This window comes from Cervus canadensis, chromosome 4, assembly GCF_019320065.1.
Source record: "Cervus canadensis isolate Bull #8, Minnesota chromosome 4, ASM1932006v1, whole genome shotgun sequence".
Classification (NCBI taxonomy): domain Eukaryota; kingdom Metazoa; phylum Chordata; class Mammalia; order Artiodactyla; family Cervidae; genus Cervus; species Cervus canadensis.
This window is the reverse complement of record NC_057389.1, coordinates 94327535-94355016: the sequence shown is the minus strand read 5'-3', so window position 1 is coordinate 94355016 and position 27482 is coordinate 94327535. Positions and strand designations below refer to the sequence as shown.

At 51.1% G+C, this 27482-nt stretch overlaps 3 protein-coding genes across 5 annotated transcripts in view; 2 read left to right on the top strand and 1 right to left on the bottom strand.

Moving 5' to 3' along the window:
- Window positions 1-20149, bottom strand: part of MAST1 (microtubule associated serine/threonine kinase 1) — a 28787-nt gene extending 8638 nt beyond the window's left edge. The window contains exons 1-13 of one of the 2 annotated variants that reach the window (XM_043466822.1): window positions 20067-20149; window positions 16050-16081; window positions 13970-14058; window positions 13417-13492; window positions 11169-11247; window positions 8937-9097; window positions 8742-8817; window positions 8359-8568; window positions 6307-6408; window positions 6076-6208; window positions 5929-5996; window positions 2714-2793; window positions 2416-2624 (exon numbers count right to left, since the gene is read on the bottom strand). In XM_043466822.1, the coding sequence (XP_043322757.1) occupies window positions 2416-2624; window positions 2714-2793; window positions 5929-5996; window positions 6076-6208; window positions 6307-6408; window positions 8359-8568; window positions 8742-8817; window positions 8937-9097; window positions 11169-11247; window positions 13417-13492; window positions 13970-14058; window positions 16050-16081; window positions 20067-20105 (1354 nt within the window). In that variant the 5' untranslated portion in view covers window positions 20106-20149. Of the gene's footprint in view, window positions 1-2415; window positions 2625-2713; window positions 2794-5928; window positions 5997-6075; window positions 6209-6306; window positions 6409-8358; window positions 8569-8741; window positions 8818-8936; window positions 9098-11168; window positions 11248-13416; window positions 13493-13969; window positions 14059-15712; window positions 15900-16049; window positions 16082-20066 lie in introns of those variants that run through there. The other variant, XM_043466821.1, reaches the window with a different exon arrangement.
- On the top strand, window positions 3484-3743 carry LOC122440509 (translation machinery-associated protein 7-like). The gene has a single exon (XM_043466830.1). The coding sequence runs from the start codon at window positions 3525-3527 to the stop codon at window positions 3717-3719; it is 195 nt and encodes a 64-aa protein (XP_043322765.1). The 5' UTR covers window positions 3484-3524; the 3' UTR covers window positions 3720-3743.
- On the top strand, window positions 19500-26623 carry RTBDN (retbindin). Of its 2 annotated transcripts, none has more exons than XM_043466825.1 (6): window positions 19500-19586; window positions 23773-23947; window positions 24479-24545; window positions 24660-24770; window positions 25308-25404; window positions 26160-26623. In XM_043466825.1, exons 1-6 carry the CDS (start codon window positions 19512-19514, stop codon window positions 26385-26387), a joined length of 753 nt encoding a protein of 250 aa, XP_043322760.1. In that variant the 5' UTR covers window positions 19500-19511; the 3' UTR covers window positions 26388-26623. The 2 variants fall into 2 exon arrangements, with proteins under 2 accessions (XP_043322760.1, XP_043322761.1); XM_043466826.1 differs by lacking the exon at window positions 19500-19586 and adding an exon at window positions 23078-23142.
- The last annotated feature ends 859 nt before the right edge of the window (window positions 26624-27482 follow it).

Here is a 27482-nt window from a genome sequence, read left to right as displayed (position 1 = left end):
AGGATGTAAACTGGGATCTGTTGGATGGTAACCTCACTATATCAAAGCCTGTTTCATTTTATTGATTTTTGGCCATGCCATGTGGCTTGTGAGATCTTAGTTCCCCCAGCAGGGACAGAGCCCATGCCGCTTGCAGTAGAAGTATGGAGTCCTAACCATGGATGACCAGGGAATTCCCTATCAAGCCCTGTTTAGTGGGAAGTCCACACATGGGAGAATAGATCCAAGAGATGGAGAGATTACTAATGACATAATTTGAGCACCTAGATAAAGCCATTCCTAAAGTTGACATTTTTTTTTTTTAACCACAAGTTGATAAATTTCTCTCTTTCCTAATTTTCCCTGAAGCTAGATTTATCTCAGTGTCAGAAACTGATTAATCAGACTTTCTGAGAGTGGGCCCAGAAATCTGAATCTGGCCATAACCCCAGATAATCCCTACACACGTTATGCAGAAAACAGAGTGTCCATGGCCTCATTGAGCTCTATGTCCCTCATTGCCATCCTCACTATATGAAACAACCTTTTCTCTTTTAGCTTATTTTTCTTGTTTATTGCATGTCTATACAGTTTTATTGTATGTTTTATTGTATGTCTATTCCCTCCATGAGGGAAAGGTATGTCCGTCTAGGTCTCCACTGTATCACCAGCAAAGCATGTGACATGAAGGAGATGATGACGGGATATCTGTTGAGTGACTTAATGGTCAGTTAAGACTTGGAGGTGGCACAGCTGTAGCCTTGTGAGATCATGTGTATAACCTAGTACTTCTGTGTTTGGAAGATGGATGGATTAATATTTGGGATGGTTAGATAAACAGATGAAAAACATATATATTGGTGATTGGATGATTGGATGGATGGTAAAGGGATGGATGAACTGATGGATTAATTGTGAATAAGTAGATGGAGTTAGACTGCTAACTAGATAAAATGAGATAGCTGCTAGAGTGGAGGTTTGGATGAATGAATACAAATAAGAGTAGTAAATGGATGGAAAGAGGGACGGATGGATGACAGATTAATAAATAGGTAAATAGAAATTGGTTGATAGATGGATGTTAAGTAGGTAGGTGAATAAACAGAGGGATGAATGAATGCCTAGATATAGAAAAAGATGGATGGATGGAAAACAGATGTACAACACAGTGAATTCTAATATAATGTAGTTAATAATAATATACAGTATCTGTTTGTCAGTTGTGACCAATGTATCACACTAATACAAGATATAAGTAACAGAGAAAACAGCAGGAGGGGAGTGAATACCTGGGGACTCTCTGAACTTTCCAGTCAGTTTTCCTATAAACCCAAAACTGCTCTAAAAAATGAAGTCTATTACTTTTTTTAATAGATGTGGGGGCTTCCCTGGTGGTCCAGTGGTTAGAAGTCTGCCTGCCAATGCAGGGGACACGGGTTCAATCCCTGGTCTTGGAAAATCCCACATGCCATGGGGCAACTAAGCTGGTGTTCCATAACTACTGAGTCAGCACTCTAGAGACCTCAAGCTGAAACTACTGAAGCCCAAATGCCACTACTGAAACCCTAGTGCCTACAGCCCATGTTCCAGAGAAGAGGCACTGCAATGAGGCGCCAAAGCATTGCAATGAAGAGTAGTCCCCACTTGCCCCAACCAGAGAAAGCCCACAGCAACGAAGACCCAGCACAGTAAAAAAATTGATAAATCTTTAAAAATAAATGTAATATAATATTGTAAATCAACTATGCTTGAATAAAATAAATAAAGATGTAATGGATAAACAGATACATGGATGGACAAATAGATGGGTAATCAGATGGATAGATGGAGAGATGGCATGTAGATATATGGATAGAAAAATGGAAGGATTAGCAAATGAACAGATGAAAGGAAGATGGATAGATGGATGGATAATGGAATGGATGTACCCATACTGAGAGAAATTAAAACAGATAAATTGGGCTTCCCTAGTGGTCCAGTGGTTAAAAATTTGCCTGCCAATGTAGGGGATGCAGGTTTGATCCCTGGTCAGGGAAGATCCCACATGCCGCAGAGCAACTAAGCTGGTGTGCCATAACTACTGAGCCTAAGCGCTCTAGAGTCTGTACCCCGCAACAAGAGAAGCCACCCCAATAAGAAGCCCATGCACTGCAACTAGAGCGTAGTCCCTGCTTGCTGCAACTAGAGAAAGCCCACACTCAGCAATGAAGAAACAGCCCAGCCACAGATGATAAACTTTTGAAAAAGAAAACAGATAAATCAATAGATGATTGGGTAGAAATAAACAGATGGAATGTTTGAACAATAACTGGATGAATAAATGGGTGGATAAACTAAACACACAGGTGGATAGTCAACACGGTGACTGGGGTTCCGGCAGGCCACCCCTAGCGGCCATCCCCTCATCTTCCCCCACAACCCTGCAGGCACCCACACCTTCCACATATTCCATGACCATGCAGAGGTGGCGCCGGGTCTCGAACGAGCAGAACATCCCGACCACAAAGGGGTTCTCGGCAAAGGTGAGGATGTCGCGCTCCACGAAGGCCTGCTGGATTTGGTTGCGCAGGATCAGGTTCTGCTTGTTGATCTTCTTCATCGCGAAGCGCTGCCTGGTTTCCCGGTGCCGCACCAGGTAGACGGCGCTGCAGGGGGAGAGAGCGAGGACCGGCCGTCACCTCCGAGACACCCGGCCTCCGCCACCCTCCCCCCGCCAGAGCCCCGGGTGGCTCACCCGTAGGCACCATTGCTTATGAGCTTTATGGTCTCAAAGTCATTCTCTCCAGGTGGTTTCTTGGCCTTGGTGCTGCGGCCCTGCAGAGGAAAGATGGAGACGACGGCATCATCATCATCATAATCATCATGAGACTGAGACTCTCGGTATTCCACTTAACACATGGGGAAACTGAGGCACAAAGTCAGTGAATGAGCCCTTCATCCAAGTGCCACAGTGAGGGAGTTAACAAAGTCAGAACTTAAACCCAAGACTGACTGACAGTGAAGTCATCTAACAAACTTCTCTTCATTAAGAAAGAAACCTACAAAATGGCTAATCCTCCTAATATATAAAGAGTTCCCAGAAATCAACAATAACATTAACAACTGAAGAGAAAAAATACACATGTAAACTCGACTTAGAGCTGTTAACCATGTGAAAAAAATGTTGAACATCACAAATAATGACAGATAGGCAAGCTAAAACTACTCCAAGATACCATTTTTCACATAGTAGATTGGCAGAAAAAAAAATCCAAAAGCCTAGCATATTCTGTGGGCAAAGCTGTGCAGAAACAGATTCTTCTATACCTTGCTATTGGGAGTATACATTGGTACAGTCTCAATTAAAGGTACTTGGTGTATATCAGAATTACAAATGCATGCTTCCTTTAATCCAGCAATTTTCACTTTAAAAAAGTATTTTTACACTTTTGAATTAATGCTATAGATATGCTTTCACATGTTAGAAATGACGCACAGAGGCGCAGGGGATGGAACGGGGATCTCCGCTTCCGGTGGCAGGGTCTGGGGAACGGGCGGCAGGTGCCATGTCAGGCCGCAAAAGCGTCAAGAAGCAGCCCCTAAAGCAGCCCAATAAGCAAGCCAAGGAGACGGCTGAGGAAGATAAGGCATTCGGGCAGAAGCAGAAGGAGGAGCAGAAGAAACTTGAGGAGCTAAAAGCAAAGGCCTCGAGGAAAGGCCCCCTGGCCACCGCTGGAACTAAGAAATCTAGCAAAAAGTAAGCTGTTCCCTGTGCCTGAGGCAACGATGACCCTTAGTTCCATTCCTGTTTAAACACCTGGATTCCCTGCCATGATATCTATTGCCACCGATAGCTACAATGAAGTGTTGTCTTGGAACCTATTGTACATTTAAGAATAAACTTTTGTAAAAAAAAAAAGACAGATACATATTTTCTTACTCATTGAAAGGTTGGAAATAATCCATACATAGGAAACTGGTTAAATAAAATATGAGGGGATATAATATAAAGGAATATTGATTGTATTACTATTTTGTTGGTGTTTGTTTTTGGCCATAACGTGTGGCACACAGGATCTCAGTTCCTGAACCAAGGATTGAACCCATGTTCCCTGCAGTGGAAGCACAGAGTCTTAACCACTGGACTGCCAGGAAAGTCTTTTACCACCGTTTTTTTTTTTTTTAATGAAAAATAGTTCTGTACACTTATTCGGAAAGTTCCACAAAGTATTTTATTAAATGGCAGGGAAAAACAAGGAACAATATGTATTGTATGATTTTATGTAAAAAGAGGGGCAAAATATAATCATATTTGAGGTAACATGGGTATGGGAGACCAAAGTGGATATAAGATTTTTCACTGTATACCGTTTTTGAAAATAATTTTTATTTTTCATAGGGATAAGAGATTTATTACATTAACAGTTCACAAAAAGATCTATGAGGTTTAAAAATATTGAACTTCTATGTTCTTTAGAATGTAGCCCAAAAAAGTTTGACAGAAATGTTGGCAGAACTGCAAAGAGAAATTACTCAAAACAAACTTTAACACATCTCTCTCAGAAACTATCAAATCAATCTGGCATTAAAAGAAAAATGAATAGGAAGATGGAAGATTTTAATCACTCAATTAACAAGTTTGAGTGAATGGAATTACAAAGGATCCTACAAACAACAATGAAAGATAAATACCTTTTTAGAGTTTTAGACTTTTGAGTGATGTCATTCCATTACCTATTCAAAAAATTAAATGGCATATAATGGTATAATGAGATTTTTTAAAATACAGGACAGATGTGTGTGTATGTATGTGAATTCATAGACATGATCTGAAGTAAAGGACACAAACCCAAATGCTTTCAGGAACTAGGCAGGCCAGGTGAGAGTCATGGGTGGCTGGGGCGTACGTAACCCCATATCATAGGCCAGCCCCCATTCAATGTCAGCTGGTTCCATCATAGTGTTGTTAGAACTTTTGATTCTTTTTAAAAGGGCACAAACCCAGATTTTAACTTCAATCTTCTGATTTCTATATTTTGTTTCACACTTTTGAAAACACTAGGCAGCTCAGAGAAAACACAGGTATGGCCGTTATGGTGGGTAACCTCCCCCCGACATGTGGAACACCCACCAAAGTGTGGTTGGCCTGTGGGTGGAATTAAGTAATTTTTACTACACTGAGTTGTTAACACAGAGAGACACTCAACCCATTCAAAAGTCCATACAGATTTCTTCAAGAAATTAAATATAGAGTTACCATGTGACCCAGAAATTCCACTCCTAGGTATATACCTAAAAGAACTGAGACAGTTGTTCAAATACTTGTACACTATTCATAGCAGCACTGTTCACACAATAGCTAAAAGAAATGAACAACCTAAAGGTCCATCAATGAACAATGGATAAACAAAACATGGCATATATTATTCAGCCACGAAAAGCAATGAAGCACTGATTCATGCTCTAGCATGGATAAACCTTGAAAACATTATGCCAGGCACCAAAGGCCACAGAGTGAACAATTCCATTTATATGAAATATCCAGACCCAGCAAATCCATAGAGACAGAAAGATCTGGAAAGCAGATCAGGGGTTGCCAGGGGCTGTGGGGGAGGGAGGGGATGGAGAGAAACTGCTTAATGGGTACAGGTTTCCTTTTGGTATGATGAAAATGTTTAGGAGCTAGATGGTGGAAATGGCCTCACAATGCAGTAAATAACAATGAATTGTTCACTTAAAACTTGTTTAAAAAAAAAAACTTGTTTAAATGTATGCTTTATGTTATGTGTACTTAATCAAGAAAAGAAAAATGTGGAGGAAGAGCTATTATTAACCCATTTTACAGATTGGGAAACTGAGGCTCAGAGCGGGGACCAAGAGATTCGCTCAGCCTGAGGACAAAGGGCCAGGAGGTAAGCCCCGACCAGTAGGGCCAGACCAGAACGTTGTCCACTGGCCGCCAGGCCTTACCTCAGAAAGGTCGTCCTGCTCAGGCGTGTTAGAGCCACCACTGTCTTGTTCCTCCAGGTGCACCACATCTAGGAAGGGAATGGGCGTGAGTCAAGGCCTGGGTCCCAGTCGGCTCACCCAGAGGCCCCAGCACCCACTAGTCAGCACCTGGAAAGGGGTCACGGGTGAGGCCCAGCTGGCGGATGATGTAGCGGGGGATGTCTGTCTTGACAAGGTGGCCCTCCTTAGCATGGCCCTCAGCCGCCTCCAGCAAGTGATAGAACTCCTCGGGGTTGAATTCCTAAGGTAAGGCAGGGTGCATTCAGGGTGACCTCCAAGGGGCCCTAGCCAGCCCCCCACCCCCTGCACCTCCTTCCCTGCCCTGCCCAGCCCCCTCACCAGGCATTCCAGCAGCCTGGCTGGACGTGAGATGATAATAAGCAGCTTCTTCACCAGCTGAGTGACGAAGGCCACCTCTAAGCTCTCGGAACGTTCGTAGGCCTGGGATGTGGGGCATAGTAGGGGTGGGGTTTACAGGTGCTTTTCCTGGCCAGGCTTCTCTTCCATCCCCACAGGAAAGGACAATACTGCTGCTATTGTCCCATTTTACAGGCGAGAAAACTCAGGCCACGTGGTAAAAATCATCATTATTGTTATTATAGCAAACATGGCCCTAAAATGTTCAGTCATTCAATCTTCAAAGCAATTCTACAATCCAGGCCAAGTTAAAAATCCCTCTGCCTAGCATCCTCTCTCCTCGGATCTCTCCATGGCTCCCTACTTCTCCTCTTTCAAGTCTCTGCTCAGTTATCAACTCCTCATGGAGGCTTGCCCTGACCCCCTCCAATTCAAAATTGCACCCTACCTACTGTTGGACCCTCAATCGCCATTACTCTACTCTCATGTTCTTGTTTTCTATCGAACAGGCCATATATTAATTTATCTATCATGCCCATCAAAGTCAATACTACTTATGGTCTTAGTTTCCCAACCAGAGATTTAACCCAGCTCTGGGTTCCAGCAGTGAAAGTGGCAAGTTCGAACCACTGGACTGCCAGGGAAGTCTCAGTAAAATTTAAATAAGGACAGGATCCCAGAGGGCTAAGTCATGCCATACTGGAAACTGAATCAAAAGAAAAAGTGTAGGGACTCCCCCGGTGGGCCCAGGTTCAATCCCTGGTTGGGGAACTAAGATCTCTCAAGCTGTGTGGTACAGCCAAAAAAAAAGAAAAAGTGGGGCAATCTTTATGTGTTCTTATGTTTTTCAAATGATTAATGGTTTTAATAAAAATACTATTGATTAGCTTGTTTTCATTAAAACCAGGAAAGTAAAATTATAGAAAATTTTTGTTTAATTATAAAATATTTAAACTGAACATTAAGTTTTAACATATTTTGTTTTCAATTTGTTCAATCATTAATGTTCTAAGGGGGAAAAAAAATCACCTGCTTCATCCTACTCTCAGTCCTAATGTCACCCAAGAAGGCAGCATTTGAGTAAAGGCTTGACAGAGGTGAGCAAAGTTAAATTCCTACTTCCTGGGGGTGGGGTAGGGATAAGCTGGGAGACGGGTAATGACGTGCTTTCTGTATGCTAAGTCACTTCAGTCGTATCCAACTCTCTGCAACCCTATGAGCCCACCAGGACCCTCTGTCCATGGGATGCTCCAACCAAGAACATTGGACTGGGTTGCCATGCCCTTCTCCACTGGATCCTCCCAACCCAGGGATAGAACTCAAGTCTCTTAGGTCTGCTGCATTGGCAAGCAGGTTCTTTACCACTAGTGCCACCAGGGAAACCCCATATATAAAACAGATAACTAATAAGGACCTACTGTATAGCACAGGGAACTCTATTCAATACTCTGTAATGACCTATATGGGAAACGAATCTAAGAGTGTATATATGTATATGCATAACAGATTCAACTTGTTGTACATCTGAAACTAACACAACACTGTAAATCAACTCTACTCCAATAAAAATTAATTAGAACAGTGAAAAAAAAAATGAAAGAAACTTTGTTTGGCCGAGCCACGCTGCCTGTGAGATCTTAATTCCGCGACCAGGGATCGAACCTGTGTCCCCTGCATTGGAAGGGGAGTCTTAACCACTGGACCGCCAGAGAAGTTTCAAGAAACTTAAATTATTAATAGTACTGTCAATATCACCATGTGATATTGTGAAAATCTTGGTATAACAATATAGTGATTTTGATAAAGGCAAAAGGTTCATTTTGTGGGGAAAAAAAAAATTCCTACTTCCTCTATCAGATCTAGAGTCGGGATCTAGTCTTTCTCCTCCACTCTTCAGTCCTCGGCTCCACACCAGCCACTTGGCACATGTTAGGCGCCCCCTGAATGGATGTGGCGTGAAGGAAAGGATAGGGACATTGGGCCAGACTTGGGGGTTCAGAGCCCGAGGTGGGGCTGGCCCCTCGGGGCACTCACGTCCTGCAGCAGCTTCTCCAGGTTTTCCTGCAGTTCGTAGAAGTAGACGGTGGTAATGAGGCCGTCGCGGGACTTGGTCAGGCAGTCTCGAGCCAGCTCGATGATCTGGTGGTGGATGAAGCTGAGAACGCCGTCGGCCAGCGGCAGCACGCTGTCAGGTTCGTAGGCGCGGGCAAAGTCGCGCAGCTTCTCTTCCATCTGCGCGGTGGCCTGCGGGAGGGAGGGAGGCAAGGCGGGGATGCCCGCGCGGGGCTCGGCCCGGAGGTTATTTCTGCCAAGAGCCTGCACGCCGCGGCGCCGGCCACCAGGGGGCGCGCGGAGCTAAGGTGAGCGAGGGCTCCGGACGCCCCGCTTCCCTGCGGCCGCCCCCGGCCCCGCCTCACCTTCGGGAACCTCTCCTTGTAGACATGGTTCATCATCACGATTTCGTTGTCGTAGGAGGAGGGGGATCGCCCGGGACTGCGGAGAGAGAAGCCCATCGCGTCCAGCCCCTTCCCTCCCAAACTGCAGACGAGCGTCTCGCAGGGCACCAGCCCCCAGACCCACCAGGTCGTTCATGCAGGGGGAGGCAGACCCACCTGAGGCTCCGCGAGCGAGGCCGCACGGCAGGGGAGCGGCGGCCGCCATCCTCGTCTGTGATACTCTCGGTGCTGCCGAAGTGTTTGGAGAGGAAGTGGAGCTCATCCACGGTGGGCTGGTAGGGCAGCTGGTGCAGACGCTCCTGGGAGGAGCAGGAAGACTGGGGGGAGGGGCAGGGCCGGGGTCAGGTCACCACGGTCCCCCCACAGCTCGGGACCCTGGCCTGGGACTCCCGCGGCTGGCGGGCCACTGAGCAAGGCCAGAATCTGGACCTGGCTTATGATCCTTGGATCCCAAGGCTCAGCTTGGGATTCCTGGCGACACACAGGGGAGCAGGGCCACAGATGAGTACGGGAACACAGACATGAGTGTGGCCCGAGAGAGCCTGTGAAAACCCAAGTCAAGTCACATACGCCTCCTCTGCTCAGAACGCTCCATGGCTCCCACCTTACTCCTGGTGAATGCCTAAGTCCTCTCCATAGCCCACAAGGTCTTGCAAGATCTAACCCTGTCTTCCTGCCATCGCCTCCTCCCACTCTCTCCCCAACCCCCACCTGCAGCTGCAGAGGCCTCCTTGGTGGTCTTTGAGCAAGCCAGGCACACTCTTGCTTCGGGGCCTTTGCACTGACGGTTCCCTCTGTCTCTCACACATCTACTACGGATCACTCCTCCAAGTCTTTGCTTTAAAGTCACATTTTAGGCATCCTCCTCTGACCACACCCATCATTCTCTCTCCTTTCCCCAACTCGTTTCTTGCTGACTTCTTGTCTCCTGACTTACTACCGTACATCTTATGACTTATTTGTTATTACTCTCTGCTCCTCCAGAGCAGGAACTTGGTTCTGCTTAGTCCCTGGTCCGGGCATGGCATGCAGTTGGGGCAACCACAGACCCAGACATCAGTGGAGAAACACAAGGACAGCCACCTGATTCTGCTGGCAGAATGATCTTTTTCCACATGACATCACTCACGTTCCTGCTTAAAACTCCCCATCCCATCATTACCTATTAATCTTCTCAGTGCACGTAATCTATGATGTGCATGCCTGTGTGCTAGGTCACTTCAGTCATGTCTGGCTTTTTGTGACCCCATGGACTGTAGCCTGTCTGGCTCCTCTGTCCTTGGGATTCTCCAGACAAGAATACTGGAGTGGGTTGCTGTGCCCTCCTCCAGGGGATCTTCCTGACCCAGGGATGGAACCTGCATCTCCAACATTGCAGGCAGATTCTTTATTGCTGAGCCACCGGGGAAGCCCAATATTTGACATTCAGAATCATAATTTCAAATATTAATAGTTCAGACTAAAATTTTAATTTAATATAGGACAAAAAAACCTTCCTCTGGCTTCCCACCACATTTAGAATAAAATCCACCTTGCCACCCTGGCCAAGAAGCCACAGCGTGAGTGTTGCTGCCTGCGTCACCTCCATTCTGCCACTTCCAACCCAAAGCTCCAGCCACACAGGCTATTTTCAACTTTCCCAATGTGTGACGTTCTCTGTTGCTGCTAAGAGTTTGCACATGCTGTTCCCCCTTCCTGGAACACTCTTCCCTCCCTTCTTCCATCTGCCAAACCCCTGCTGACCCTTTGTCTTGGCTTCAACGCCACCTCTTCCAGGAAACCTTCCTTGACCCTCCCTCCAGCTTGGTCAGGTGCCTCCCCTCTGCTCTCATCACCTTGCCTTATGCTCCCCTCATCACAGCTCTGACCACTCCAGCATCCCGAGTGGTCAATGCCTTCTTACGTATCTGACTCTTCCCATGAGGGCTCTGTGAATCCTTGGGCCCTGGTCCAGCTTGTAGAGCCCCACCTGCCACATTAAAGTCATGTGATAAATGTCTGCTGAGCATCATACCAGTGTATGGACAAGCGAACCAGAGAGACAGATCTAAAAGGAGGCAGACGGAGAGAAAGACTTTGGGTATTGCGGTGGGTGAGCAAATGGTTCCAGGTGAAGGAGGTGGCCTGGCCCTAGCCAGCTGCAGACACTTGGCTTAACATATGAGCCTTAATGTCATTTATCTGTAAGCTGAGTCCACGGTGAGTAGGATCCCCAAAAAGATATATTGAAGGTCGAGAAAAGGACCTTGGAAGAGACTTGGAATATGAAGAGATGGACAGGTGACACCTTTGGAGAACTAGAGAAACCCAAAGCTCTTACTGAGAGCTGAAGCCAGTCCCGTAGGCCCCCTGCAGCTCCCACCCACCGGCCCCGCCTGCCACACTCACCGAGACAGTGGAGCTGGGTGTGTTGGTGCCATAGCCAGACGAAGGGAGTGAAGCCAGAGACCAACGGCGTCCGTCCGCCCTGGAACCCAGCCAACCTGCTCAGAGGCTGCCAGGCCCCATCAGTCCCCCCACTCCTCAGGGTGTGAGAGAAGCCTCTGACCATGGCCAGGGTGGGGGTGGGTGGGAGGATACATCTATGCTCTGAGATCCCTGAAGGCCCTCAGGGTTAAGGAGGTAAAGAAGAAATCTACCAGCCAGGCACCCGGGACCTGGAGCAAAGATCAGTCTCCTCTGCTCCTTCCCATGACCCTCATCCTCAAGCCAAACAAGCCCCCAAAGTAAAAAGTCCACTCTAGGAAATCATCCCAAAGGGACCCCAAAAGATGACCCCTAGAGGATTCCCTCTGAGAAAATTCTCAGAGGAAGATCACTTGAGTCTTTTCAGAGAAGAAAGTTCCCTTCCTCATAAGCACGTACACACTGTGACATGGGATCCCATACACACAATCACTCTTATGGCCACATCCAATCCTGTTACTAGTACGGCTGAGTTCACACTGAAAGTCACACACATTCACACCACGTGACTCTTCAGCATAGATACTCACAGGCATTCACTAGCTTGTGTATGTGTGTGTGTGTGCACTAAGTCGCATCAGTCGTGTTCAACTCTTTGCAGCCCCATGGGTTGTAGCCCGCCAGGCTCCTCTGTCCATAGGATTCTCTGGGCAAGAATACTGGAGTGGGTTGCCATTCTCTTCTCCAGAGGATCTTCCAGACCCAGCGATTGAATCTGGGTCTCCTGCATTGCAGGCAGATCTTTAACCATCTGAGCCCCCAGGGCAGCCCCTCACTGTCCCCTTTGCGGACCCAGATATCACATGTTTCCAGGCTAACACACACACAGTCACATGCAAATTGAGACGTACACTCACAAAGACGCAAACACAGAGACCTGGTACTCACACTCTGACATATACAGACACACTCCCCCACACACTCTAGTCTGTCACATTAACATGACACACACCGAAGACACCCTCACGCACTCAGTCACACATTCAAATTCTCACGGAGCTACACACTCATTCACACTCCCACACAAATTACACATTCACATGGAGTCACGCATGGAGGTATATGTTTCCTCAGCTATTCACACACACGTTTACAACACTACCGGTACACAGTCACACACGTTCAGTCTCACACCCATGGATCCATGTGCAGGCGTGGGCTGCCTCACGTATTCATGACCTCACAAACACACACACATCCACATCAGCACAGAGATTGCAGCTTCACAGGGACACACACTCCCATGAACTGGACTCCTCTCCTCAGGCAGTGTCCTTGCTCAGCTCACCCTCCATGCAGGTGACCACATCCGGTCCAATAGTGGAACCCTTTTCTGACTCCCCATTGCCCTCAGCTGAATTCCATGGTCAAGGGGAAGTCCCCACCCTCCCAAAGGAGCCATCCTCTGTCCCCACAGTCTCCTGTGACTCCCACACCACAACTGTCACCAGCCTCTGCAGTGATCTGTGTTGCCTGCCCAAACTCAACTCCGAGGCTACAGAAGGGACGCGGTTCACCCCATACCCCAGCTCCCAGAACACAGTAACTGTTCAGACGTTTTTAGAATGAATAAACTTCGATGAAAAAGAGATCCGCAAAACACCCCGGTGAATCCTAGACGTTTCCCCCTCAAAATCAAAGATTCTCTCTTCCTCCCCCAATTTTGCCGAAGCTCCTCAGAAAATTAATCTCAGGGACACTCCAGAAACCCACAGGGCCTCCGGAGGGAAATCTGAGATACCTCCTTTTGCGCCTTCGGGGGAAATAGCCCTAGGCGCCCTCCCCCACGTCAGGGACCTAGTCGTTCGATGGGTAGCAAGCAGTCTGAGCTTGCGCACTTCATCCCTGCTACCCTGTCCTGTTGCTATGGGAACGCCTGGCCTGGAGAGCGAGGCTTGGGAGTCTAAGACCCGGGGACCATAGCGCAAGCGCTTTCGCTCCGCGGCAAAGGGAGCCCCGCCCCTTCCCCATTCTGAACAGGCGACTGGCCCCGCCTTCTTGTGGTCCCGCCCCTAATGCTGGGTGCCTGTTCCCGCCAGGACTTTGGGGGCACTCTGCCGGTCCCTCAGGCTCTGACTCAGATGCAGTGATGAGGGGAACAGATGGTGGCCCAGACGGTGGCGGGGAAGGGTGTGGCTAGGATTCTGGGACCCTGGGGAGAGGGACTCACCTTCGGGAAGAGGCAAAGGAGAAATGGGCGGGGGTGTTGGGGGAGAAGTTGCGGGGGCTGTCCAGGGGACTGCTACCTGTGGCAGAAAGAGGGGGAATCTTCAGGCCTGGGGCGGGCGGCACTCCCATCAGACCTCCTGATCCTCAAAGCGCGTCCCAAACCGCAGCTTGTCTCCTCATTAGTCTAATCTCACCCGTGTATGAGTGGGCCACTTCCCTTAGCTGTGGCCCCTCCCCCAAAAATGTTTTGGCTACCAAGTCAGCCCCGCCCCTCCCCGGGTCGATCCCGCCTTTTCCTGGGGGGCCCCGCCCCTTAAGGATGGCTCCTCCTTTCTGCCCCATCCCCTTTCCAAACAAGCTCCTCCTGGGCCTCCGCCCACAAATGCCCGTCCCTCTGCGGAACCGCCGAGCCCACACAAGGATGGCCCCGCCCCTTGTCCAATCCAGGTCCTCCGTGTCCAGACTCTGGACCGCCCCTCCTGTGGCATGGACACACTCCCCTCCTATGGCCCGGCCTCCGCTAGTCTGGCCCGCAAACCCACCACCTGTCTTACCCAGGTGTCCTGGCAGGGGGGAGTGGGGTCGCGGCAGCGTGGGCGAGGTGCTGGTCAGGATGAGGCTTTTCCGGTTACTGGTGCGGCAGCTGCGGGGAGGGCGAGGCAGGGAGCCGGACCCGGCCGTAGCCCAGTGAGTTTGAGGGTTCGACCCATCACCTTCCCATCTCAGATCCCTCCCATCTGTCTCCCAACCAAGTGGGTGCTCGAATGTGCCCCCAAAGGACTGCTCAGAGGAGGCGGCAGTGGAGGACTGTGTATGGGAGAGGATGCATATGTGATGTGTTGGTGCAAGCCTCCTGGTGTGGATGGATCACGTGTGACCATGTATGGGGTGATAGTCATGTCCACGTGATACCAATGGAGATTCTCGTGTCTGTGTGTCTTTGGGTCTTTGCGTGACATTTGCTGTGTGGATCCAGGCGTGGCACCAGGTGTGTGAGTTCAGCACTGGGACCACTCGAGTGTGACATCATGTGTGACAGCCCTTGAGTTTATCTTGTGTGACATGGCTTTGTGTGTCTGTCTGACACAGTCTGTCTAGCCACTTTCCCATGACTAGATGTGCCACTGTGGGCTGTAAAGCGTACCTCATGCATGATTTCTGCTGCGTCTATACTTTTGTGTAGCAGTCTGAGTCTGTATGAGACACTGTCCTTGTGTCCGAGTGTGATATTCACCATGTGTGTCCATGTATGGCATCTATACGTGTGTGATACATCATGTAGATGATCTATATGTGTGTGTTTAACATCCTGTGACACTGGGCACATCTGAGCATGCCACCGTGTGTGACACAGATGAAAATGTGTGAGAACCATGATACTGTGTGTGTCTCCGACTCTGGGTCATTCTGTCATCTGTGTGAAACAGCATGGGACATGCTTAGGTGATATGGTATATTGTGACATTGCACAGATGTCATTGCCACATATGTGTCTCTGTGCATCTCAGATGGCATGGCCGTGTGTGTGTGTCACCACACAAGTGACATCTTCCTGGGTGTACGCTGCACTGTGCCTGCAGACTTACTTGTCTGTGTATTCTAGGAGTGTCCCCGTGTGTCTCTGCATGCCTCTGACCTATGGCCACTGTATGTCTGGGAACTCGCGGCGACTCCCAGGTGTATCTGGGACACTAGGGCTGTTGTGTGTGTATGTGTGTGTGACATCATGTCCTGCGTGACGCTGTGTGTCACTATTTTTCATATGAGGCTGTGTTCTTTGGGGGGGGCGGCTGGGATAAAATAAAAGCCCCCCCCTTTCATTCTGCCCCTCAGGATCCCAGCTTCCAAAGAGGGACCCTTCAGCCCCTCCACTCCCTTCTCCCCCCGCCCAGAGCAGTGACTGAGCATATTTGCGCGGCCAGAGCACGCGGCATGGGGGTGGGGGGACGCCACGCTGGGGCTATTGTTCTGAGGGTGCTAAGCCCCCCACCCTCCCCTTCTTCCCCTACTCTCGCCCCCCGGCTGCGGGAGCCCGCAGCAACAGCAGACAAAGGCGCCGCAATCCCCCACCAGGCGCAGCCCCCTCCCCCCGCGGCGGTCCTTTCTAGCATGCAGTCCCCCCCAGTCTCGGCCCACACTGCCCCCCATTTAGCCCCAACCCCTGCAGGAAGGCTCAGCGCGGGCACCTCTGGCGCAGCTGGACCGGGTGCATCATCCCGGGCCCCGCCCTGCAGCAGCAGCAGGAGGGCGGCTTTGGGGGAAGGGCCGGGTCAGGGTCTGAGGGATCGGGGGTCTACCTCTTGGTCCGGCGGAACATACTGCCGCCAGGGAAGGAGGGCATCGAGAAATTGGAAAGCGCGATCCAGAGAGAGTCAGACATGACCCGGCGGCGGCGACATGGTGGCAGGTGCGGCAGCGGCAGCGGCGGCGCGGGGAGCGAGCGCGCGGGGCGGAGGCTGGAGCCGCAGCGGGCAGGGGAGGGCGGGGGAGGGGAAAGGCCTGCGGCTGCCACCCGCCAGGAGGGGGCGCTGCTGGGCACCAGCGCGCCTGGCCCCGCCCGCGCGCGCGCCTGGCGCCCCAACCCGAGCTGGAGAAAGGGCCGTCAGCCCCGCGCATCTCTCTCCCAGGGCTCACCTGCTGCTTTTCCGGGGCAGGGGCAAATCTTTCTGGAAGGCAAAGGGGCAAAAGGATAGAGGTCAGCGAGGACCGACAGCCATTGCCCAAAAGCCCTGTCAGCCCTTTGGAGGGATAGAAGTCGGGTAGGACAGGTCCTTCATCAGCATCGTCACCAGCACCTTCGGCCTAGGGTTGAGGGATGGGGTCCTGGGCAAAGAGTGCCAGGGTGATTCCTCTCCTGACCCCGAGAGACCAGCACAGGAGCCCCATATAGGACTCCTGAGTTGGCGTCTCAATGCGTGTTTGTGCAAATGAAACAAGAGCTGTTATCTGAAAAACATTTCTTGAGCACCTGCTATATGGCAGACCCCGGTGCTAGGCACTGGGGACACAGCAGTACATGATACAAATAAAATGTTCTGCCCTTTTGGGACCAGTATTTAAAGGATAGAAGCAAACATTAATGTAGAAGTGAATGAAATAATTTTAGACTGAAATAAATGTTATGAATAAAATTAAGCAAGGTGGAATTTCCCTGGTGTTCCAGTGGCTAAGAGTCCACCCTCCCAACGCAGGGAGCCCGGGTTCGATCCCTGGCCAGAGAGAACTAGATTCCATGTTCCACAACTAAGACCCGGTGTAGCCAAATAAAATAATTTTTATTTTTATTTTTTTAGTTAAGCAAGGTGACGTGATGGGAAATGGCTAGGAGGGGAACACGAGGGCTAAAGGGCTGCTTTGTAGAGGTGACTTTTAAGTGGGTTGCTGAAAATTAAGTCAGTCATGGGAGGATCTGTGGAGAGAGCATTCCAAGTAGAGGCAGTTGCAAAGGCCTGGAGGCAGAAATAAACTTGGCATGCTCAAGCAGGAAAGGTTGAATGACTGGATGAATGAATGAATGACCCCTCCACACCTCCATAGCTCTACCCCACTCTCAACCAGATTCACAGAGTTGGGGTGGGGGTTGTTAGCAGGGCTCAAAACTGAGATCCAAAATGGAAATCAGGGGACTTCCCTGGTGGTCAGGCAGTTAAGGCTCCAGGCTTCCACTGCAGGGGATGCGGGTTTAATCCCTGGTCCGGGAAGTAAGATCCCACATGCCATGTGGTATGGGCAAAAATAAAACAGGGAGGGGGGAATCAGGTGATGGCTGGGTAGCCTTTTTCAGTAATGGCAGTGATAAACATGATAACCATGAGTAGGTTTTAGCTCTGTCCACATTAGAAGACATTTGCATTCTGTTTGTCAAGCACACAGCAAGCCACCACTGGGACCAGAAATTAGAGATCTGGACACTTTTTTGAGAGCACTGAAGAACAGAAGGGAGAAGCAACATCATCTTCCAGCCAGTTCTGTGTCCACAGGCTAAGGTGAATAAAAGGGACTGGGTAGGGCTGCAAGTAGAAAGATTCAGATGAGGGTTTCAAAACCTCTTTAGTGGGGACTCCAGCCAGGGATCTCCCTGGTGGCACAGACAGTAAAGAATCTGCTTACAGTGTGGAAGACCTTGTTTCAATCCCTGGGTCGGGAAGATCCCCTGGAGAAGGGCACAGCAACCCACTCCAGTATTCCTGCCTGGAGAATCCCATGGACAGAGAAGCCTGGAGGGCTATAGTCCATAGGGTCACAAAGAGTCAGACATGACTGAAGCCCACCAACAAGGGAGAATTGAGGAATGTTCTAGGATCTTTCTAGGATCTCTGATAGCAGAAAGTCCTGGGTTCGAATCCCAGATTTACCACTTAAAACCTTGGCAAATGACCTTCCAATAGTTCATGCCTTCTAGAGGATTCTGCAGATTATGCAGGTGCCTAGCACCTTAGTATGCTGCCTAGCACACATAGTAATTGCTCAGTAAATATTAGATCATAGGAACATTGTGGATGCATATGCTGCACGGCAGAAGATGAGCCAGGGGGACATCACAGTCCCAAGTACAGAGGACAGACGGATGGTTGGGGTCAAAGGGCACACTGTCCAGATTGGTAGCTCTGCCATCCCGAGCCAGGGGTGACCAAAAATCTCTACCAGATTTTCCTTCTGTCTTTGTAGGATCAGCTTAAATGAGCCGCCCCTTGTACCAGCCTTGTCGGGCGACTGCAATGGCCCAGTCAAAACCAAGATCTGGATTTTCTGGCCATGGAGTCCGGTACTCAAAACTCAGAGACACTGTGGCCTACGAGGCTGAGCCCCAGGGCTCTAGGTGCTCTGAGTGCTACCTAGAAAATCTTCGACTCTAGCCCCATCTGCTAAGCATCCCTAAACATTTTGGCGTCGAGGAAAGGGACAATGTGGAGAGGTAGAGGATTTAGACCTTGGTGTCAGTGTAAACAGAGGCCACTTCCATCGCCAGTTACAGAACTGCTTTGCCCAGAGGATTCTGCGTCTCCTTGAGATTAAAGGAGGGCCCTGCGGACAGGGCATCTGAACTTAGATTGATGTACGATCCGAATTCACACGCGGGAAACGGGCGCTCTACGGTTGTAGGACAGCTGCTAAGGGGTTGCACCAGTGTGTGAGAGTGTAGTCAGGCTGCAAAGTGGTTAACCGTGCCAGAAGGGAGGAGGTTTGGGCAAGATCTCGGCGGAGTAGCTCGGCCAAGACAAGCTTGGGGAAGGATAGGAGGGTGAATGGGAGGATCCCGGGAAAGGGGCGTGGTCTTACGGGGAGACCGAAATCCCGCGTGGCACCGAGCCAATGGGAGTCGGCGCCAACCCAGGGGGCGGAACACCCTAGGAAGGCTCCTCCCCTTTCCCCCTTTATTCCAGGACCCGACGGCGCGGACCCTATCTGGCTGCTTCAGTACTTGTTCGGTCTTCCCTGCATCTCCCTTCCTTTTATCAGAACCCATTCTCCTAACCCAGCTCAGGGATAAGAAGGGAATCAGAGGAAGACCTGAAGAGTCCATCTGGACTGTGGTTAAAACTCAGGGCTGGTTCCAGCATCATCCAGACGCCTGAGAAGTCCTTGCCCTCTGAAATGGCCCCTTCCAAAAATGGAAGAGGGCCCTGGGTGAGGGTTTGAATCCTCTCCTCATCCCAAGCTCCAGGCTAGGGATGTAGCTTGAGACTGGGCCCATTCTAGGCTTTACATAAACTCCTCCAGATTACCTAGCTCAGGGCTGTGCGTCGAGGAGGCTCAGAAGAACCAGATGCCAGGCTGAAGTTTTGATCAATTTTCGCTCTGGAGTTAGTTTGGAGGCAACACTGAACCCCCATATTAACCCTTAAAAGTACATGCTGCGGGCCAAATAGAATCCTTCTCAACTTCAGAATCACCACCCCACACTCCACAGCAAACCTCAGTATCCCACTCCGTGCAGTGGACCCACATCTCCTGCGCCTGCGCAGCCTGGAGACCAACATCTTCTAAGGCTGCAAGGAGCTAAAAATCGCTCCCGCCCACCCACAAGCTGGGCTGGACTTGAGGATCGCGGAGTGGGGGCGGGGGTAGGGTAGTGTTGTAGTGAAGAGGGGTGGAATGAAGGGTGAGGAGGAAGACTGTCTAGATCCCTGTCCAATTAGGGCAGTAGGAAGAATCTCGGTGGCCAAGCAGGTGCGTGGAGGTCGTAGGGGGTCCCCATGACTCAGAGAGGGACTCCTGGGGTAATGAGGGGCGAGGCTGCAACACAAACATGTTTACCGCTGCTGCGGCACCTGCAGCCCCGGGGGGCGCGAGCCCTGAGGCAATAACTTTGCCCTGCACCCCCTCACCCCCAGCCTGGCCGAGCACCAGGGCAAAGATCTCGATCCCAGCCCCCTATCTCCTCTGAAGGGTCGGGCGCCCCTGGGCTATCCTCGAAGGGGAGCGCTAGGCTGCATGTCCCTCCGTTAGATCCCTGGGTCCCCGGGCAGAGCCTGAGGGGCGGGGTCCCCAGCGCGGCGGGACGCGCGGCCACCGCGTTCCCCCCGGGTAGCTTCCCGAGGCCGTGGGAGGGGGTGCCTGCGCCCTCCCCGGCGTTAAGTTCTCCCGCCTCCTGCCGGTCTCCGCCCCAGGGCGCCGACCCCTTCCCATCCACCCGGGGCCGCCGCATACCTGCAGCCTCCGGCGACGAATCAGGCCGGAATCGTCCATGGCGGCGGCGGCAGCGGCTTCGGCCCCCGGGAGGGAGGTGGGAGGCGGTGGCAGCGGCGGGAGGAGGGAGGCGGGAGGGAGTGAGAAGCCGCGGGGACCGCGGCGGCGGCGGCTGGGGCGCGGGGGGCGGGGGGGGGGGCGGGGGGAACCGGAGGGAGGTGGCGGGGGCGGAGCAAAGTGGGGCGGACCCGGCACCGTCACTGCGTCTGGGCGCCCGAGCCCGGCCTTGGCCGAGGCTGCCCGCTCTGGGAGAAAGGGGGAAAGCGTGGGGGAGGAGCCTCCAGATGCCCCCAGTGAAGTCAAGCTACCGTGAGACCCCCGTAAGGAAAGACGTGCCAGGGGAGAGACATGCTCGTGGGTAGGCTCCCAACGCTAGAAACACCCCAAGGGAGACAAGCTTACTAAGATACATTCCCTATGCGGACAACTCCCTCCCCGCAGTGATCCCCTCAGAGAAACAGATTCCCACGGGGAGGTAGTCCCCGCAGGGAGGTCCTCTCCAATCAGGAACTCCTTTCACCCTGACAATCATTTCTGAAAGAGATGGTCTCTGAGAGGTGACACTTCTTTTCAAAAGCCCAGCCTCCAAAGAAGAGACATTTCTGTAGAGAAGGATCCGCGCTGGGGATTCACTTGGGGAGCCTGGTGAGAGTACCTTCAATGAAAGACCCATAAAAGCCATAGTCTCTATGGGATATTGCCCCCATCCACGAGACTTCATATCCCAAGGAGACAGTCTCTTACAGAGTGTATCTGCACTGAGGAGACCCGTCCTCATAGGAGATGCCCCCTCAGAAAAACACTTACAGGCATATACGAACCCTCTTCCCAAGCAGAGACTCCTCGGGGAACCCTGCCGCCCCCTCCCCCAGCGACCCCCTCCCTCATCGTCAGGATTAAGAAGCCAGGCTAGGCTGGGCTGTATTTATAGGAACGATTAGCTGGTAGCTGGGGAGGGGGGCAGCGGGAGCGATTTTCACCACTCCCCCGCAGTGTTCCTACAGCTGAGGCCAAGCCAACAATGCTTCCCAGAGTTGGAGTGGAAGCCCCCACCCCAACGTTGACACTGGAGGGCATGGCGGGGTGGCGGCTTCCCAAGGGTCTCAGCCCATAGCTTTCTCGAAGGCCCTGGAGGGCGCGGTCACTGGGCCGGAACGACCTCTGACAGTCAAAGGGAGCCACTTCGAAGTCTGCTTCTTGGTGTTCCCCAGGCTCTTTTCTACTCATCTCTGCGCCTTTGCCTGAGTTGTCTTGATCTGTTTCTCTCTCTGTTGGCGTGTTTGTGTTGCCATCTCGCCGAGTTTGTTCCTCGCACTTCTTTCTCCAAGGTCGGGACATTTCTCTTGCCCGGATTCAGCCTGAAGCCCAGGGAACTCTCCGTGGTGCTGATCTGGAGCACTCCTGTCCGTCGTGCTGAAATTATGAGCGCAGGGTTGGGGGCGAAGGTCAGGGGAAAGGAAGGGTTATCGGGAGGCGCAGCCTAGAAAATGGACAGATATGACCCACGAACGCCCTGAACTACCCCAAGATGGAGTGGGTGAGGGAGAGGTCCACTGGATATTGGTTGCTGAAGACAACAGCGTGTACCCATGCAGGGGCCAGGAGACAGTGCCTCTTGATTCATTTACTCAACAGGTATTGAGCACCTACTGTGTGCAAAGAAGTGGTTTGGATTTTGGGAGTACATCCATAAAAGATACAGACAAAAACTCTGCACTAGTCCGAGACGAGAGGGAGAGATTGTGGTAGTAGTGATTGCTCGCAAAAACACATGCACACTCTACAAGCACCAGCACACACACACTCTGCAAACTTACATATGAACATGAACATACCAACACGTGTGCAACAAACAGACTCGCATACACCTATTAACACATTCTGGAAACACTCTACAAAACATACATTCTGAAAACACACACACATACAAACATATACGAGGCAAACACAGAAACACATATACACACAAACTGACTTTCTGCAAACATACATCCAAACACGTACTCAGAAAACGCAGACATACCCACACTCAGCAACGCAGGCACACACAACACATACAAACACAAGCATATGCAGGCATACACACAACTATAACTCAAACCAAGGGAAGCTCAGGTGCACACAAAATACAGTGTGCAAAATACAGACACGTTATCCTCCCAGCACAAAACATGGACACACATACACACACTCATGCACTCACTGGAAGGCTGTTTTTCTTTCTTTCTTTTAGTTTTAGTTTATTTAGTTTAGTTATTTTGGAGGGCTGTTTTTCTTATTGGACACTGCCACTAAACTGTCAGCTCTATGAGGATTGAGATTTTCATGTCTTAGTCAAAACATTGCATCCCCAGAAGCTGGCATACCATAAGTGCTCAATAAATGTTTGTTGAATGAATTGAGGGAATGTTTGCAGGGGACAAAAATTCACAGAAACTTCAAAGGGGGTGTGCACACACACATTTTAGAGGGAGACACACATCCTCTCCACACATGATACCTCCTTATTCACTCATTGTCAACATTCATAGTCAACAACTTTTACCCACTGAATTATTCTCAGTATTTCTGCAGGATACCTACCCTCATCCTACATCCCTCTCCCCAGCATTTATTATCTGACTCTTACTCAACTGGACACACTAGGCTTGGAACATTTACAGATCTCCTTACCCAGATTTTGAACACACACACACACATGCACACAAACCCAAGCGAGTCGCATAAACATACTCTCACACAACAAACACATATAAACTTTCAGTATATACACAGACACACAAACATACCCTTATCCAACACACACACACTCTTCACACATATACAGAGTTTAAGCCACAAGCTCTACATAAAAACAAACACAAGGGTATATACACACCAGCCCCATATCCTCTGGTCTTTGGTCACCTGGAGCAGAGGGAGGGGTGAGGGAAAGCCACTCCCCTGCATCAAACCACGCCCCTTTCAGCTGTCGCTGTTTCCTGGATTTGACCCTGAGGTGTCTCAGCAGCGGCCTAAACTCCAGTTCGACTAACAGGTGAGAGGTAGCCAGAGGAAGAAGAGAGGGGGAAAGAATTGCCTTGTCTTCACAGACCCCCAGTCTCCCCTGCCCTGCGGACTTTGGCTCCCAGGGGCAGAACCTGAGTCCTGCCACAGTCAAGTTTGGCTCCAAAGGTCTAGCCCTGGGTGGCAGTTCCTAAGCCGATTGTGGGCGAAGAGAGAGAAGGTGACCATGAAAGGGGCCAGCAGGGATCAAGAAGGAGGGAGGGAGGAAACTGGGCAGAAGAGAGGATGGAATTACTGGACAGAAGAGGTCACTGGAAAATCTGGGGAGGTCCCCTTAGAGGATGGAGGAGGTTGCCTGGGGTCCTGTAGAGTGGGAGATTGTTTCGGGGGAGGGAGATGGCGAACTGTGGTCAAACAGGAGTGAGATCTGCATCGGAAGGGATGGAGGGGACATGAATCCGAGGGGGGGCTCCTGGGTCAGAGGCAGGCCTTGGTGGCCCCTGGGAACTTGAGAGTGTTTGGCTATTGCTTCCTCATCAGCTGCCCATTCTTTGCTCTGCCTGGCACTGTCTCCTGGCTGGGCATCAGGACAGTGCCACCCTGAGCTACCAGAAAGGGACAACTGAACCTCACCCTGCATCCCAGCTACCTCTCATCTCAGGTGGACATGGCCTGCAGGGGTCACACTCGACCCAGGGCCTTGGCCTGGGCCCTGCAACTGACCCTGGCATGGATGCTGCTGGGAGCTTGTGGAGGGAGCCACCCACTCCCAGCTAGATCAAAGAGACACCATAGGCTGGCGACCAATCTGGGCACAGACCAGCTGCACCTGGAAGGTAAGCATTCCAGATTATGCCTAAACTCGAACATCCAGAAACCTCAACTCTACCACAACAATGCTAGAACTTCCTTACCAAAGGGATTTAGGGTGACTAAAGGAGGCACCTGGGTCTAGTGGTGATTAAAGAGCACAAATTGCCTAGGTTCAAATTCCAACTTCATACCTGTGTGACCATGGGCAAGTCACTCAACCTTTCTGAGCCTCATGTGGACCATTAAGTAAGGAGGAGAAATAACAGATCTACCTCATAGGGATGTTGTAAAGGAGCATATGTAACCATATGAGAACTTACATCGCTGCCAAAAAATGTAATAAATGACAAGCTTATTTTGATTTGTGGTTATTACTAATTGAAGCTGCATTTACATCCCAAGCGAAGTGTCTTAATTTTTGTGTTTGGGAGGACTTACATAATTAGGGTCTCCCAGTTCAGAGGGACCCGAAGTCTTGGTTCCTCAGCTCTACCTGAGGACACAAGATTGGAACTCACTGGAGTCCCTTTCTCTGTGGCCCTCTTTTCCCTCAGAGATGAACCCACCAGAGGCATCGGACCCTGGGCTCGTCCCAGTGCGCTGTGAGGAGCTGAGCCCCAGGTGAGTACATCCACCTCGGGGGTTTCTCTGTGTTCTTTGCTCCAGTTGCCCCAACTAGGGGGCCAAAGTCCCTGCGCATCCTGACCTATCCGTCCTGTCTCTCTCGATGTCCAGGTGCGAATCCTTCCTGGTACACCTCCAGGCTGCCCTTCGCAGTCGCTTCCACCTGCTGCTCTTGGGGGTACGCCAGACGCAGCCGCTCTGCTCTGAGCTCTGCGATGCCTGGTAGGAGGGGCGGTGTCTGAGGGGCGTGGCCTATATTTTGGGCGGGGCCAAACTAGGGATCTGCCCCTTGATCCTCCGGGCACCTGAAGGGGCGTGGCCTGAGTCCAACGCCTCCAAGTCTAAGGGACGAGGCCTTGTGTTTAGAGGCTAGGAAGAAAGGGGCAGAGCTTGTGGAAACCCTGGCTTCTATGATTGGCAGTACGGAGGAGTAGCCTTCCGTGGAGCAGGTTTTTTTTTTTTTTTTTTAAGGGAAGGGTCTCTTGATTGAGAATAGGAGCTAAAAGGGTGGGACTGGCCTGGAACAGATAGTCTGAGGTCGGCAAGAATGAGTTCTCAAGTGACAGGGTCCTGGGTAAATGTAGAGAATATGGGGCAGGTTGAAATCTAGGGAATGGTTTCTGTAGGAGCGTGGTTCTAAGAGGCAGGGCCTGGATCTGGTGAGAGACAAATGGGGCAAAGCCTTGGAGAGCAGGAATCCCACAAAGACGTTGCCGTGGAGCCTTTCTCCACCTTCTTCTCTCCACACACCATTCCCAGGTTTGCCACTTGCGAAAGTGATATCACCTGCAGCCCGACTTGGCTCCCACTCCTAGAAAAGAGGGGCTGCGAGCCTGGCTGCACTACTTATGGGCAGGTGAGCATGGGGCAGAGGAACCAGGGAAGAGACTGACACCTACCCTTACGGTGTCCTGAGTTAACACGTCTAGGTCCCGGAGTCTGGACTGGCATGGGACACCAAAACCCCCCACTCCCACCTTTCCCCTCCCACAGCCCAGTCTCCATAGTAGGATATATCTGTAGCATCCCTAAGGGCGACTGAGTCCAGATTTGCCCTCTCCTTGACCTCTGCTTATCTTGTGGCTCAGATAGTAAAGAATCTGCCTGTCAATATAGGATACCTGGGTTCGATCCCTGGGTTGCCAAGTTCCCCTGAAGAAGGGAATGGCAACCCACTCTAGTATTCTTGCCTGGAGAATTCCATGAAATAGAGGAGCCTGGCGGATCACAGTCCGAGGGGTCACGAAGAGTCGGACACAACTGAGCGACTAACACACACACACACACACACACACACACACACGCACACACACACACACACACAGAAGATGGTCTCTGCTCTAGGCCCATCCACAGTCCAGGGGAAGGCCCAGAAACCGGAGTCTCCTTCCCCAAGGCCTCAGTCTTAATCTGGTTCTCCCCCCCGCTGGAGCCCCCTGAGGCCCCCCGTAAGAGCTCGCCCTCCCCATGGCCTCACCCCCACTACGGTCCTGCCCCCCAGACTCCCGGGAGGACCCAGAAGTGGGAATAGCCCACCCTAAGATCTCGCCACAGCCCCCTGGGTCTTTGGATTCCACCCACTCGGGTCCTGAGTCCACTCCTTCGCCCCAGACTTTTGCAGACGGAGCGGAGCTTTGCCGCTCGCTTCTGGGCGACGCGCTACCAGTGGCGGATCCCGGCTCTGGTCACTGCCTCACCATTTCCGTCTCGATGTTGCCACGTCCCAGACATGCACGAAGGGCCCGGGGAACCATTTTCAGGCGCTCCCGCCGCTCTCGCACCGGGATCCTGGACTCCGCGAGCAGCGGGAGTGGCAGTGGAAGTGGCAGCGGCCCCTAGGGGGCGCCCGGCCCTAAATGGAAGATACGCTTCCTCTCCCCCACCCCCGACCCTGCCCCTGCCCCTCAAGACAGCCAGCGTCCCACCCCTGTCCCTCACTGCCTTCTAGTTTCCAGAGTCCCATCCTTCCTCCCAAGGTCCCCAAAGACTCGCCCCTCCCCAGATTATTTGAGAAATAACCCAAGTGTATTAATAGTTCAGTTTTTCCCTCTACCCCCTAAATAAACTTTCCAGTTAGAGCACGTGATGTGACTGCTTCTTGGGGGAAATGGGTGGAAAGTATAGTTGCCAGAAAGCGTCTCTTGAATCCTCAGGTCCTAAAGTTAGAGCGACTGATTTCGTGCGAGCATGTAAATGAAGGCTGGTCTATACCCTGGAGCATCTCACAACTTGGAATATTCGGATGCCAGAAATGGGGAAGGGGTCCAGAAGAAGGACTGACAAGGAGAGGTGTGCTCACCCACAGGGTGCCACCAGTCCCACCAAGCTTCTTGATTTGTACATACCTCCCGACACCATTTTATGGCATTCACCTCTGATTAAGAAGCCCCAGAGATGTCTTCTTTCCTTCCTCCATTTCTCCCAAATGCCATTCCTGGGGACTTCTCTGGTGGTCAAGTGGTTAAGACTCTGAGCTTCCATTGCAGGGGGTCCACCCCCTGATCTGGGAACTAAGATCCTGCACGCTTTGAGGTTCAGCCAAAACAAATGAAATTCCTGGACCTAAAGCAAAGGACTGGACTCAGACTCATGATTTGGGTGTAAGCATTAGTCTTTAATCCTCCTCCTTATCCACAGGAGAGATAGTTTCCTCACCTGGAAAACAGGGGCAATATCCCTTTTGTTGTTCAGTCACCAGGATCCTGTTCAGTCGCATCTGATGCTTTTCGACCCCGTGGACTGTGGTATGCCAGGCTCCATGGTTCTATCTCCCAGAGTTTGCTCAGATTCATGTCCATGGAGTCAGTGATGCTATGTAACCATTTCATCCTCTGCCACCCCCTTCTCCTTTTGTCTTCAGTCTTTCCCAGTATCAGGGTCTTCTCCACTGAGTCTTTGCATCAGGTGGACAAAGTATTGGAGCTTCAGTTTCAG

What these genes read in the sequence shown, in the direction of transcription:
- LOC122440509 (XM_043466830.1), top strand. Translation starts at nt 3,525, where the DNA reads ATGTCAGGCCGCAAAAGCGTCAAGAAGCAGCCCCTAAAGCAGCCCAAT.
- RTBDN (XM_043466825.1), top strand. Translation starts at nt 19,512, where the DNA reads ATGAAGGGTGAGGAGGAAGACTGTCTAGATCCCTGTCCAATTAGGGCA. An exon ending in GAATCTCGGTGGCCAAGCAG is followed by an intron (nt 19,587 to 23,772) that starts GTGCGTGGAGGT and finishes CTCTCATCTCAG; the next exon opens with GTGGACATGGCCTGCAGGGG. An exon ending in AGACCAGCTGCACCTGGAAG is followed by an intron (nt 23,948 to 24,478) that starts GTAAGCATTCCA and finishes CTTTTCCCTCAG; the next exon opens with AGATGAACCCACCAGAGGCA.